At 46.0% G+C, this 14,722-nt stretch overlaps 2 protein-coding genes and 2 non-coding genes across 5 annotated transcripts; 1 reads left to right on the top strand and 3 right to left on the bottom strand.

The window, feature by feature from the left end:
- Positions 1-261: 261 nt before the first annotated feature.
- Positions 262-4,080, bottom strand: NDUFS7 (NADH:ubiquinone oxidoreductase core subunit S7). Its single transcript, XM_048055298.2, has 8 exons — positions 3,925-4,080; positions 3,536-3,572; positions 3,157-3,225; positions 2,614-2,731; positions 1,898-2,077; positions 1,767-1,813; positions 840-928; positions 262-472 (listed from the first exon to the last, which is right to left on the bottom strand). Exons 1-8 carry the CDS (start codon positions 3,938-3,940, stop codon positions 375-377), a joined length of 654 nt encoding a protein of 217 aa, XP_047911255.1. The 5' UTR covers positions 3,941-4,080; the 3' UTR covers positions 262-374.
- A 66-nt stretch (positions 4,081-4,146) lies between these two features.
- Positions 4,147-4,220, bottom strand: TRNAN-GUU (transfer RNA asparagine (anticodon GUU)). Its single transcript has one exon. It is a non-coding gene; the product is annotated as a tRNA-Asn (tRNA).
- Positions 4,221-4,420: 200 nt separating this feature from the next.
- Positions 4,421-4,493, top strand: TRNAF-GAA (transfer RNA phenylalanine (anticodon GAA)). Its single transcript has one exon. It is a non-coding gene; the product is annotated as a tRNA-Phe (tRNA).
- A 636-nt stretch (positions 4,494-5,129) lies between these two features.
- Positions 5,130-14,645, bottom strand: PWWP3A (PWWP domain containing 3A, DNA repair factor). Of its 2 annotated transcripts, none has more exons than XM_066983797.1 (14): positions 14,509-14,645; positions 14,020-14,115; positions 13,493-13,584; positions 13,078-13,148; positions 11,654-12,670; positions 11,258-11,380; positions 10,731-10,801; positions 10,109-10,185; positions 9,592-9,652; positions 9,009-9,084; positions 8,837-8,887; positions 8,015-8,445; positions 7,209-7,297; positions 5,130-6,974 (listed from the first exon to the last, which is right to left on the bottom strand). In XM_066983797.1, exons 2-14 carry the CDS (start codon positions 14,074-14,076, stop codon positions 6,896-6,898), a joined length of 2,295 nt encoding a protein of 764 aa, XP_066839898.1. In that variant the 5' UTR covers positions 14,077-14,115; positions 14,509-14,645; the 3' UTR covers positions 5,130-6,895. The 2 variants fall into 2 exon arrangements, with proteins under 2 accessions (XP_066839898.1, XP_013055530.3); XM_013200076.3 differs by lacking the exon at positions 14,509-14,645 and adding an exon at positions 14,223-14,476.
- Between the last annotated feature and the right edge of the window lie 77 nt (positions 14,646-14,722).

Here is a 14,722-nt window from a genome sequence, read left to right as displayed (position 1 = left end):
CTGCTTCCTCTGAGCAATTTATTTTTGTCTTTCCAAGCACACATGTAATTCTGCAGTGACTGCTCCTTGTCCTGAGCTGCTGAGAGCCCAGCACACCAGGCTCCTAAGAAGCATTCAGTACCAAAGCCTGCAAGACCCAGGTTTCAGGCTTCCCCTCTCCTGGGAAGGCATTTCTCACTCAGGCAACTGCTTTTCGTAATTCAGTTTTCAAACAAGTTAACGCACTTTAGATAAGTGATACATTAAAGACAGAACAGCATCTTAACCACGTATTGTTTTATTGGAAGGCTTGTGACAATACCTGTTGTTTTGTGCGTAAGAAAGCAAGCAGGTGCCCCAGGTGGGCAGTGAGTGGGTAGGTCATAAATAAGAGGCTATTTCCTGTACCAGATCTGAATCTTCTTCTCTCGTTTGATTTTCTTCTGAAGCTGCAGGATTCCATACAGCAAAGCTTCTGCAGTAGGTGGGCAACCTGAGGGAAAAAGAAAGCCCGTGGGGCTGCCAGCTGTACTGAAATGTAGTCACCAGAAGGAGAACCAACAAAGCTACAGGTTTCACCCCAAAGCAGGCTGTGATTTCTCTCTGGCTTTGTGTATGTCACAGGCTGCAGAGTTCGTAAAAGCAAGAGGAATGCAGTTCTAAAGAAACTGATGCGACGGTCTGTTAAGTCCCACCGACCAGCAGGTCCTGCCTAAGAGCTCTCGCACCCCAAATCCCCGCCTGCACAGGCAGATGGCTCACATTCTCCCACTGATTTTCAGACCCATTGCTCAAACTACAAATTAACTTCACTCCTGCTCTGAGTTAGTGCTGTGGCACGCAGAGGCTGCCTTTCCTACCTGGCACGTAGATGTCCACTGGTACAATGCGGTCGCACCCCCTCACCACCGAGTAGGAGTAGTGGTAGTAACCCCCGCCATTGGCACAGCTGCAAGAGATGTCAGGGCTTTGTTAAACGCATGGTGAAACATTAGCAGGACGCAAAGGAAAACATTAACCTGGCATCCAAGCTGCTGTGAGGCAAGAGGCCCACTGACAGTTACAGATTTTACAGTAATTGAATGCCAAGATTTGTACCGTGGCTGCTGAACGCAGAGCTGTGTCCTCTTTGTGAGCCCTGGCTGGAAGGCAGAGCCTACGCTCACAGCCACGTTTCAAGTTGAATCAAACCAAACTGAACCATTTTCACGGCTCTTAAAAAACAGATGTTCAGAGGGTCCCTCCCCACACTGCAACCCCCCCCCCTTTTTTGCCACATCCACAGCAAGTGTTTCTAGAACTCATCCTGTCCCCTCCGAGCCCTGGCAAAATATCTGACCTTGACCTCAGGGGCACCAGGAGGTGAAGATGTCAGTTCCGCTAAGCCAACACCATGGCTTCATGGAGCCAGAGCTCCACAGACCTCATATTTTATGCTGCACAGCAGAAATATTTTGAAATATTTTTCGCTTTAGTCTAAATGCGAATTCTGAGATTCTGAAAGTACACAAGTCCCCAGACTCTGACAGCTGCAAAAAACAAAAAATCATCTTTCATTGGGAAGACTCCGCAGTTCACAGTGATCTGACAGTGGCTATTCTCCTCCTCCTAATCAAGTAGGAATCTTTATTTATTTTAATAACAAAGCCTCTTTGTCCTCTTTATAAAATTCAAAGAGTTGGAGATACAAACGAGGGTTGGGTTCCCCTCCGTCATCTCCCCGCTCGCGCAGAGACACCTGAATTCCCCCATCGCGTGTAAGACAACGGGGATGCCCTGGCACTTACCTCCCCATGGAGACCACGTAGCGAGGCTCTGGCATCTGGTCGTAGACCTGCAGAGCACAGACATTTCAGACCGCTTCCCACCTGCGCGCAGTGCACGCAGCTGCGCTTGAGGCATCCGCCACCGTCCGTACCTTTCGGAGAGCCGGAGCCATTTTGTTTGTCAGGGTGCCCGCCACGATCATGACATCAGCTTGCCGGGGACTGGCACGAAACACTACCCCGAAGCGGTCCATGTCATAGCGAGGAGCTGCCATGTGCATCATCTCCACGGCGCAGCACGCCAAGCCAAACGTCATCGGCCACAAGGAGCTCTGGAGCAGGAGAGACCTGGGTTACGGGGGGGAACGCTGAAAGCGGGAGCTGAAACCCCGTGCAGGTGACACAGAATGAAGGACTTTCAGAGTTAATTGGACAGAGAAGGAAACAGAACAAGAAGAGAAAGGTTTTAAGTTTGTTTTTTTTTTAGTCAAAGCATCATAAATGAAAGCAGTGTTCACCGTTAAACAGGAGAGCAAAACCCACAGCTTCTCCTCCGCATAGAGCGGCTGCTCATCACGAGGACTACACAAAACCAGAACGTGCCTTTTGCTTATTAACAACAGACAGCTCTGGTCAGACAGGCAGCCCACGCTGCTGCGCAGTGCCCTCTAAGCGCTTCTCTCCCGCACTGACACAGCACCCCAAATGTCAACCTCTGGCCGAGAAACCTGACTATTTTCCTGCGGAGCCTGAAGAATTTAGAACCTATTTTTACCCTTGGCAGATGGCACAAATCCATTTCCAGCCAGCACCTCGCAGCACTTGATACCATTTCTCCTTAGCAAGCACAAGAGTTTCAGCGACTCACCCTTCGTGCCCAGTTGATCAGGTCATCGAGTTTGGCGACAATATACTCCCCCCTGCTAGAGGGGACGTAGGACTTTTTCTGGACAACAGCTGAGCTCTTTTGCTGGACTTGGAGAGAACTAAAAGCAAACAGCGCAGTAGTGTCAGCCTGTGATTATTAAGTGTTGCCCTAGAATACAATAAATAGACTCAAGGAGCTGTCATCCCATAAAGAATCCACGGTGCATTGCTTACGGACAATCCCAAACCCTCTGCTACCACTGCAGACTGTTTACAGCAGTTCTTTTTCCCCCCTCTGTGGACACATGCGTCAGGACGAGGTCCTTTGTTCACCCTACTGAAACTACAGAGGGTGCCCGGCAGGCTCCTCTCCAGGGCTCGCAGACTGACAGCAGCCTGCCAGCCGATCCTGGGCCTTAAGAGTGAGGTGAGGAAAAGACTTTCAAGCATATGCAGGAAGGGCTACGGCAATCAACATTTCTTCCCTTCACAGCTGAGGGAGAAAGGACACAGCTGAGGAACCCGCCTTGAAGCGCGGCGTTACCTGTCAGCATGGTCAGCTGCCGGTGTCTGATGGAGCAGCTGAGTGTGAACAGATGTCACAGCGCTGGGCCTGTAAAAAAAAATAAAAATAAATAAAATAAACACTGCAGCTCGCTGCCACACAGCCGCAAAGCCTCCCCGCACTGCCCACGCGTCCCCTGCCACCCGCACCTCGGCCCTGCAGGGACAAACACCCCCGGGAAGCTGAGCAGCCCCTGATCGAGCGCTCTGACGAGAACCATGAAGAGAAAAGGGCCCAGTTTCAGCACCCAGCTCTCTAACCCCCCGGTGCCACAGCCCCCAGGTCTCCCCAGCCGGGACGGGGGACGCTGCAGGGCCCCCCAGCTCCCTGCCCTGAGCCCTCCGGCCCCGTCCCTCACCTCAGGGCCAGCACGCCGCGCCGAGCGAGGCCGAGACCTGCAACGAGAGCACGGGAGAAATCAGCCCCGGCCGAAGCCCGGTACCGGGGAAAAGCCCAAGCCCGGTTGGGAGCTCGATGAGGCCGGGAGCCCTCAGAGCCCGGCCCGGGAGCCCTCAGAGCCCGGCCCGGGAGCCCTCAGAGCCCGGCCCGGGAGCCCTCAGAGCCCGGCCCGGGAGCCCTCAGAGCCCAGTCCCGGAGCTCCCCCAGCCCGGCCAGGGCCCAGCCGAGAGCCCCAGCGGCCTCCACCCGGTCCCGGTTCCCCCCTCGCTGCCCCGGTGCCTCCGCAGAGGGTCGGCTCCCGGCCTCGCCCCGCTCCCGCTGCCTCCCCCGTTCCCGTCCCCCGCTCACGGCCCAGCGCCGCCATCTCGCCCGCAGCCCTTCAGGCAACCTCTGGGCGCGGTGCCGCCCGCTAAGCCCTCCGGCCTCGGCCCGGTCCGCGCCTCACGGAGCCGGCCGGGAACTGGGAGCAAGGCGGCGGCGTTCCGCGGGGCGGCGGCGGTAAAACGTAGACGGGGAAATAAATAAATAAATAAATAAATAAATAAAAAGTTTATAGATCAGGGGGGGGGGCGTCCCTGGGTGGGCTCGAACCACCAACCTTTCGGTTAACAGCCGAACGCGCTAACCGATTGCGCCACAGAGACCGCGGTGCCGCGCAGGCCGCTGTGGGCACCCAGAGGGGGTCCCGGGGGTGGGGGGGGCGGGGGGGGCGGCCCGGTTCGGCCGGTACCGGCCGAACCGGGCCGCCCCCCCCGCCCCCCCCCACCCCCGGGACCCCCCCCCCGGTGCCCCCCCGACCCCCCCAGGTACCTGGCGGGGCGGTGGGGGGACGGCGCTGCCAGCGGCCGAAATAGCTCAGTTGGGAGAGCGTTAGACTGAAGATCTAAAGGTCCCTGGTTCGATCCCGGGTTTCGGCAGAACGCTTATTTTTGGGGGGCGGAACTTTATGTTTTGCTTTCCCCGCATTCGTGCAGCGAGAGAAAACCTCAAGGTTAACGAACCCGAGGGTTAACTAGCCCTTAAGCACAGCTTTTTCCCCAAAGCCACCCCAGCTCGCAGGACAGCCCCGCCCCAGGCAGCCCCCACGTCCCCGCTGCTGCACCCGCAGAGGTTCAAGGGTTTGGTAAATGCATCACGCCCCAAAGCTTCCTCCTCGGGAAGATCCCAGAGCAGCTGGAATTATCACAGCCAGTGTTAAACGGCTGCAGTTCAGTTGAAGGAAAGCCAGAGCAGTTGCAGGTATCACAGCTGCAGGTCAGGTGAAGGAAACCACATCCACCACACAGAAACCCTTAACACGCACCCTTGTTAACACCTTGTTAGGGATAACATGCAAATGCTTTAAATAAAGCACAATACTAGAAAAGAGTAAGTTTGCTTTCTTCTGCGTGCTGCTTAACAACATGAAACTGATAGCTGTAGCACCAGGTTTCAGTAAATCTGATATTCAGAAACCATCCTCACCTAGCACGTAGTTTCAGGGAGAAGCCTGCGCGCACTTACCACCCCAGCTTAAAATCGGTTTGAAATAAATGAACACATTCAAGCAAGAGTATTATGAAACTAATGAGGATTCACTTCTTTATTCCACCACTGTTAATTAAGACCACATAATACTGTACATTGCAAGAGTGAATTTGGTCTCAACCTATGAATAGTTAAAGTAGGATAAGCAATGCCAAGACGTTAAGTGTTCTTAAAGATGTAAACATTTTAAAGTGCTTAAACTCTACGGACACTGCTAGCTGTCCTGTCCTTCAGAAGGATGCAATTTGATTTGACACAGACAAGTTCTCATTTTAAACATCCTGCTAAGATTGAGATGGATGTTACGAAAAGTGAAGATTTGGGTAAAGGTAAGGGGGGGGGCAGAAGTTTATTTCTGTGCAGCGGTTTGAAAAAGGATCTTAACAGTACTTTGGGGATGTTACAGAGAAGAAGGAACCTGAGGCCACTTTGATTTCTTTGAACCTCCAACAAACAGCGCCTGCAGGATGGGTAGTTGCAGCAGCATTTTTTTTTTCCTGGGGAAGAAGCTCATGCAGCCCGAAGCAGCTGTACACGACAACTCCGCTCGCAGGTATCACCCACCTCTGGAGTTAGTTCTGTAACTGCTTTGGGCTATCACATGTACAAAAGATGCATTACCCCCATCACAAGTTCTAATGGAAACTGAAATAAAGCCCATCTCAGTATTTATTACATGATTTCAGTACTTGCGAATGTCACTTTGCTATGCAAACACAAGGATTGCAAGTGCATATTCAGTCTCAGGGTACCATGTAATTAAAAGTAATTAAAATATATTCAGATAATTACTGTGGCCAGAGTATATATCATTATCTAATTTCACATTTAAATTCCCGTTTAATTTCAAACCACCTTTTTTTTTTACTGGACAAGTATATCACCCTTTGACTGTAATACACAAAAATAATGATCACTGAGCTTCCATCACTAAACAGTTATCAATTATGCTAAAGGTCTGTCAGAATTTCAGCAAAAGCTGAGGGAGGTAACAACACTTGATTAAACTTGATATTTAAATCAGATAAAAACAGTTAAAAGTGTTCCTGAAAAAATCACTGACAATCAAACGCTTTTAAAATAGCATTCAAAATAGGTTCACTTTTAGAAAAATGGAAAAGCAAAGGCTTTTTCTTTTCAAACAAACACTGGATTCCTTTTCTGCTGAATGTTGCGGTCGTTCTATCAACAGGAACAAAGCCATTGTGAATTGGATTGCACGAGTAGGTACCAATTTTATTTCCCACACCTTTAAGACAAAAGAAAAAAACTGTCCAAAACACTTTTGGGCAGAAAATCTGTGCATATTCAGGTAGCAGCAAAGTCACCAGGCAATAATACAAGGCTACATAAATTATCAGTACATATTCTTCCGAGGACAATAGCCCTTCCTTTGTCAGAAATTTGGTCAGTAATTCACACAAGACTTAAAAAGAGCTGCATCGAGCAGCTCTCTAAAACACTTGCTGTGTTCCTGTAAATCCCACGTTAAGTGCACTGGCTGGATGAGGCCAGATTGGCAGCACAGCTGCAGGATTACTGCAGTTCGCATCACCTCTTGCAGGCAGTTCAACACGGCGGGACAAAGGGAAGCAGGGCACAGCTCCAGTACACAGAGGCGGCAGCAAGGACTGAAGATACAACCATATCTGACAGTAATGCAGCATTGTAACGATCACATCTTAAAGATATCTACATAGATTTTAAAAAGCAAGAATGATTTTAATACAAATAATCACTTCTCCAATATATACAGTGCCAGTGCAACACGTGAAAGTCTGTACCACCCTTTTTATAGGCTGTCTGCAGATTCCAATTCTGTCTTCAACTTTTTTCTTTCCAGAATTTCTTCATCAAATTTCTCTCTCTCCCTGAAAAGAAATACATTAAAGTTCTGCTGCAAAAACAATCTGAGTGCGTTAAAAATTTTGCAGCTTTTAGTTACAGTAACTCTGTAAGAATGTTTCCCATGTTTAATCACTTTATTATTTAAACAAGAAAGCTTGCCTTACAGAAGGGAGGCTATTGAACTCTTTATTACTCACACTTTTCCACATAAACAGTAAACTAATAAGGAAAACTCAGAGAAAATGCCAAGAAGATACCTTTTGCTCACAGACGGTCCTTTTATGTATTTCTCTTCTGCTTTTTTGTAGTCTATGTCGTCCACAGCAGAAATCGCATAGATGATTGCCTATAAAAAAATATTTAGCTCATTTATGCTGGCAAAACAAAAACTAAATTACAAAATTACAACCACTGATTTGTCTCAGTAGATGAGCACATTTTTGGAATAAGATTTCCCTAATCACTTTGGAAACTTGGGTGGAACTGCTCATTGTGTACCCAAGCCTGTTAAATAATACAAACTTGTCCTTTAGCAGGCTGAGGAGATTATTTCTGTAACCAAAATAAGACATTCTTAACAGCAATTTTGTTTCTACAGAAGAGAGATATTCTTACTAGTATCTTTCCCAGGAAAGTTCCCAACTAAAACAATAAGTATCTAAAACTATAACTGAAAGCAAAATAATCCTTCCTGCCAGCAATCCTACCACCAGGAAAAGCCCAGCTACCTTGCCAAAAGGAAAAAAACTCTGTAGAGTTAGAGAAATAAATCAAAATATACCAAATGGCAATCATTTGCCGTTAAAAACATTGTAACATGTAAAAAAACATGTAAAGCTTCCACATTCTGCACTAGTGGCTTAAAATCAGCATTTGGAATTATCCTGATCCGTATCTCACCCACAACCCAGTAGGTACCAACAGGACATGTGCAGTGAATACTGGGCCTTACTTATTAATTTTCTCCAACATATAAGCACATTTGTCAATAGTCAGTAAACTCAAGTCACATAACTCATGTTATTTAAACATCAACTTTACTCAGTGTTTAATGTTTACTTACTTCAGGCAAAAGAACATCTGAAATAAATTTTATTCTATCTCCATTTATTTGACGGAGATTTTCAGTGTCTATTTCATGATATACTTCCTTCAGGTAGTTTACTACTAGGTCCAATTGTTCTTCATCCTCTAAATAAGTTTCAATGCAGGTCACATACTGACTTGAATTCAGGAATTCCTTCATCCACCGAGACTGTTTTCTGCTTTTCAAAATAGCCAAGAGATGCTCTTCTGCCCCCTTAGTCTTCACTATGAACTCCACTATCTTTTTATTTGCTTTATCTCTGGCGGCCCTTGTTCTGTCAGGAAGAAGTTTCTTAGAAGGCTTCTGAGGTGAAGTTTCTGATAAAGACTCTTCGAGATTTTCTTCTGCTACGTTTGGAAATGTCATTTGGACTAAACCTTGATAACACTGCTTTCTAACTGGATAGCCTGAAAAAGAAAAAGCCACAATCATTCACACTCATTTATGTAAAATAAGGGGCTTTCTTGTATACATACTTTCACACGCAAAATAAGTTTTTTTGGTAGTTTTCTTTTCCTTTCTCCCCTACCAAGGAAGGAAAAAAAAAGAAAAAAAGGAATTGAACCTGACATGAGCTCTGAAACAAGCTTGCTACAATCTGAAATAACTAACTCAATTGTTTTTAACAATTGATATTTATCTTTTGTTGTAGGACTGAAAATCTTATAGCATATTGGCACGTAATAATTTTATCAAACCCTACCAGGTTTGATGCTTAACAACACACATTACTAAACATTACAGCTAAACTTCTGTTAGAAGAGGAATACAGAAGAATCTCATCATGAATTCACTTACTGATATCATCAGCAAAATATTCCAAGAAGGATCCCGTAAAAGAATGACAACCTAAAGAGCCCAAAACAGGGTTATTGATCAGTTAAGCCTATAAAACAAAACCGACAGCCTTAGCATTATCATTTTTTCAGTGATCTACATCAGAATGGATGACATCAACTCATATCCTTACCTACTCTAATTCGATAATCAGAGATCAATTGAATACACCACTCAATTTCTTGGCGATGTTCTTCTTTGGCTTGGTCCTGTAAAACAATGGCCATTTCCAGTTCAAGAAAAGAAGAGCCTTATGAAGCTTTTAGGTCTAGGACCAGTAAGCAAAAATGCCTAACAGTAACACACCAAAAAAATGCTTGCAGTTTCCTGCATTCTCTTGAATTTAATTTCTGTAATTACCGTTACGCACCATGAGAGTGGCTTTGTTGTATGTAGAAAACCCACAAGTGAAAATGCAGTTAGAGTCCTAAGCAACTGGCCGCCTTCCACATGCACTTGTTCTTAGCAGCATTCTTGGCCTCATCAAGGAGGAGAAATGCATCAGGAGGATCCCATCCCCATATTCTTCTCCATTTTGTGCAGTACAAATTATATTTAATTATTCTGTTTAGTAGGTGAGCATCTCTCAGAGAGCAGTGAGCAAACAGACCGGTCAGCTGCAACACTCCTCCAGCAGGGTAAGCTATACATTGCATTAAAATACTTTTTCCAATGTTTGTATACATTTGTAATTGCATGTTACTGGCAACACTTACAATGAGGTCCTGCTTTTCTTCACAATCAAAGTGCTTCAGACTCTTAAGAGATACTGAGAAGCTTGATGAGAAAAAGAAAGACAGGGAAGAGAGGCAATTAGGTTGCGCAGCTGTTTTTTCATTGTGATTCTACACCTCCCCCAAAACTAGGTTTCATAAGGAATTCAGTAAACAGGCTTTACTAGTTCTTGATTTTATAACAAGCTAAAACTGAGGAATTTTTAAAATTTAAAGCAAATGCAAAGGCAGACTGATGGCTGCAGGAAGCTTACCCCAGACATGAAAAAACAATACCTAGGTCCTCAGCCTTTTATGCTTTTTACTCCTCACATAATCGCCAACTGTTAGCATGGTAAAACAAGTAGCCCACACCTGCAAATCCTCACTTTACTTGGTCACTCCCTTTGATATCAAGGTTAGAACTAACAGATTGTAATTGCCCTGTAACAGGAGAAGAGTTCAGGAGACTGCCTAACAGAAACCCAGAGTTCAGCACCCGATCAGAATGCATAGTTACCCTTTTTTCTTGTCATTTACATTCCCTTCTATGAACAGCACATTTGCCTTTCTGTGTTTTCGCTTCACTTTTCTTACCTGTTAAAAGGATAAAGTTTCGTTAGCATCCTAGAGCTCTAATACCCTTACGAAGCATGAACATTTTCATCAGTGTTACTGAACTCACTCCACACTTAGAGCAACCTCACATAAATATGAAAAATAAAATGGCAAGAAAAGCAAAGGAACCAAATGGAGCATTTTTGTCAGTGTGCAAGGACCCATCCCTTTTCCACTTTTTTTGAGAGTAGGGTACAACCACACTAATTAATGATACGGGATACAAAAGCTAAGTAGGAAACCTCTGCACAAATATAAAGATGTGAACTGGCCACATTTCATTTTTTTGACCTGCTTTTATCATACATAAGTTTACTTCTGTTACTATCCTTGGTTTTGCTTCAGTTTCTGATTTAGAAAACAAGCACATCTGAAGTTAGGAACACCTCTAGAAGAGATCTTTAATATTTCCAACTCCACACCAGTCAAGAAGGGCAAGAGAAAATCAAGTTCGGTAAGTTGCTCCTCCTCAGACCCCTGGCAATAATCACTCTCAGATAAAGTGGCGAGCTGTTCTTACTTACCACTGCTGGCCAATAAGGATACCTTTGCCATTTGCACCAGACCAAAATCCCTTCCTCAATCAATTGTGGCTCTACGATGAGAAAATACAGTTTATTTTCTTAGAAAGAAACACAGACAAGGCAGTTAACTCACCCCACCTCGTTAGCCTCCTTTCACGCAGTAGATACTCAAGGAGTTCTGCTTCTGTGTTTTTACAGATTTCAACCAAAGTGGCAACCCCTCACCCGCACGCCCTCAACACCTCATCCCAGCCCAAACACAGCACAGGCAGTTCTGAATATAAGAACTTTGAAGTTTCAGACCCAGTTTCACAATGTGTTGCAATTTATTCTGTTCCTGAAAGCCTTTCTGGGGCACCCAAGAAAGGCATTTTAATCCAAGCCTGAACAAATTTGGATTCATTTTCTGAAAACATTAGGTTTCAATAACAGGAATTGCCATAACCTGGTCAGCAAGGCAGAATTGCACACTCTAAAAAGGCACACCAATCTTGAGTGATTAAGGTTCAAGCAAACTCATGCCTCACCTTGACGAGATAGAATACTAGGGAGTTCTTCATCCTCCTCCTCATCTTCATCTACCAGAGTTGAGAGGTGAGAGAGATTCTCTGTGAAAGAGATCTCTGAAGGCAGATCAGAAGATTCCAGTCCTGCCAACAGCGACAAACACCAGCATTCAGAAACACAGCACAGTGATTAGCTGTGTTAGTAGCGATCACTTTCAGACCAGGTGAAATACACAAACGTAGAAAGCCATAGTGATTCACATTGCCCTCTAACAAGAGTTCAGGAGACTGCCTAACAGAAACCCAAAGTTCAGCACACCTCCCCCTCAAAACACTATGACATTCTCAAAAAGATGAAAAACAGTGCTCAAGAATCAAAAGGAATGAAGTTTTCCCTGCCCTAAGCAACATACCCACCTTCATCTTCCTTGAAGTCAGACAGCTGAAACTCCTTTACTTTACTCGCAGGCACACGTGGACTATCCTTGCTTTCCTCCTCTTCAGGCTGGGAGAGGAAACCATCAGAAAGCTTTCCACGGTGAGAAGGCCTGGCTGAAGGCTCAGGGCCATTTCTGCATTTCCTTTTTCTGTTCGAGGACACGGGTGCACTGGTCTCTTGTTCTTTTAGTTGTTTTGAACTCGCTGTTTTTTTTCCCCCACCCAATTGCTTTACTAGATTTTTGCTCTCATTTCTGATGTTCTTCTCCAAGTCAGAGGCACTTTTACAAGATAAATCCAGTAACACCCTTTTAGGTTGACACCTACTGTTTGTCCTGCCTCTGACATTTGCCACTGTGTAAGACTTACAGGTCACAGGCAGAGAAGTGTCCTCAGCAAGAGGCTGTGCTTGAACTTTGAGGAGGTTATTTGGAAGTCGGACAGGTGATCCTGCACCAGGTCTTCTTTGTCCTTGCTTACTTTTTTCCTCCTTTGGCTTAAGCACAAGTTTATTTTCTGTTTGGGACTTTGTTGACAAACTGGATTTGGCTTTTTTCTGTCTCGATAGTGATTGTGATTCTGGCATTGTGCAATTTTGACCATTTGAGTTTGATGTATTATACAAGTCCCTAGCACTACGTTTTGAAGGCTTTGTTCCATTTTTATTTGCTTTAGCCCTCTTCTCCAAAACAAAACATTTCTGGTTTTGTTTTCTTATATCAGTCTTTAGGTTGGGGCTATTTTTTCTCTCTGTTTTCTTCTTGGGAGTCTCAGGCTCCAACTTTTCTTTAAGGTTGGAGAGTGACCGACAGCTATGTAAGGGGGTAGATGAGAGAGATCCCCTATTATTCGCCTGCGATAACCGAGGACTCACTCCCTCTTTTAACTGTGGCACTAGTCTGGCTGATGCATTTTCACTCAAAAAATCCAGAGCAGTTCTAAGAGCACAGCGATATTTCAGTTCATCCACAACTTCACTCGCATTTGTCTTTTCACCTGTCGGAGAATATGCAATACAATAACCTTTCTTTGTATACGATACTTTAAAAATGCATTTATGGTTTCTTTTGTCTAAGACTTATGTCATCCATGATTTTTGAGGTAGAGTATAAAACACACAGCGCAAGCTGCCAATAGCTTTTCTTTTTTTTTAAATTGACGCAAATACACACAAGTTTTTTCACTATTTCTTCCAACGTTAAACACAGTGGAAGAGTCAAATTAGCCTTGATAACATTTGGCCCATTTTCAAGCTTTATGGATTGAATGGAGAGAGGGGAAAAGAAACGCAAAAAGACACCTCAGGAAACACAAGTATGTAACGACCATCCACCAGCTTGAAGTTGTGCATGTGTTTCATATTCAGACAGTACAAGGCAGAAAGTGTTTTGAAATATCCTCACCTAAGTTAGAGGCAATATCTTCTATACCTTCCTCGCTCAGTGGAACTGTATCTGCAGAGCTCACACTAACCCTGAAAATGCAACAAAGTTGATTGAAACCGTCAGGACATTAACCATTACTAACAGCATGGCAACACCCTCATCTGGCAACAAACTTCTACTGTTTCCTCCCACAGCCCTGTAACATTTTAGGAGAAATTTAAAAAAAATCTAAAGAATCCTTGAGCTAACAGCGTGTTGTTTATAGATGTCCCACGAGACAAGCACACAGCCACCTAGCTAAGCAGCAGCGGGTTAGTCACCTAATCACTTTGTGAGTCAATGACTCATTCCACACATCGTCACATAACGGGATTACTTTTTCTTTCTTACAAAGTCAGAGCGCAAACACAAAACAGTAAAAAATATACTTTACTTTTCTTTTAAGCCAAGTATTTCAACTTCCAAAGAAGCCTCCTCTGCATTAGCGATGGATGATTTTCCAACATCTCCACTTTTGCACAAAACCTACATTAAAAGAGAAAAACACACGTTAACAATTCTCAAGCGCGTCTGTAGGACAGGCAGGACTTCAAGATATTTTCAGCACAAACAGCAAACAGAACAAACAGCACAGAACAGACTGACTTGGCATAGCAACTGGCTGCAGTATCAGCTTCTCTACAGGTTAATGCTTTTTTTTTTTTAAGAACATACATACGTGTTTACTTGGAGCAATTGCTTTCAGACAACTACTTACAACTATGTCTATCACCTGGGTAGTTCACTTAAGCTATTAGCGCTAACTGGGTAGCTATAGCAGCACAACTGGCACCTTTGTCTCAGCTTACATACAAAGCAGCAGCAGATTAGCAGCTGCTCAGAAGCGCACATCTTCTGTTACCGTCCCACATTTCTAGGCTAAATCCACAAAACTTTTCCTTATCTGTCCATCCACTTTACCTTCGCAGGCCACAAACGCTTCCTCCACTTGCAAAGCACATACTCCGGGTCTGCCATGACCACCTTTCATGTAGGAAAGGAAAACCCCGGAGCGCTCTGAAGGAAAAGAAAAAAAGAGTTTCTCAAAGTTTTTAAACGAAACGCAGGGCTTCGCTAGAACACGACCAGGCGTCGCTTTAACTTCGGGGTCACAGGTCTCGTACCAGCTTCCCGAGGACCCCCACGAGCCGAGTGAGGCGCTAACACCGGGCAGGCCCCGGGCAGGCCCCGGCCGAGCCCCTCCCGACTCCGGCTCTCACCGACGGGCCCTGGGCGGGCCCGGGACAGGCCCTGGGGCCCCCGCGCTGTGAGGGGGGGGCAGGAGGGGAGGGAGCAGCCCCCGCCCTATCCCGCAGGAGGGGCCGTGAGGAGCCGGGACGCCCCCCCCCCCCGGCGACCCCTGCCTCAGCCCCACGGCGGCCCCGGTCCGGGCCCCCGTCTCCCCCTTACCAGGCCGCCCGCGCCGCGCCGCTCTGCGCATGCGCCGCCATCCCCCTGGCAACGCCCCGACCAACCCGCAACGCCTCCCCTCAGCACTCTGCCTTCCAGCCGCCAAAACACGGCTCCGGCCTCCGCTCCTCAACCAATCAGAGCGCCTTATTCTCTGCTTGCCCCGCCCTCCCCTTCTCCTATTGGAAGACGCGAGGCGCGCCCCGCCCCCCAG

Source organism: Anser cygnoides, chromosome 27 (assembly GCF_040182565.1).
Source record: "Anser cygnoides isolate HZ-2024a breed goose chromosome 27, Taihu_goose_T2T_genome, whole genome shotgun sequence".
Lineage (NCBI taxonomy): Eukaryota > Metazoa > Chordata > Aves > Anseriformes > Anatidae > Anser > Anser cygnoides.
This window is presented reverse-complemented; position numbering and strand designations above follow the sequence as displayed.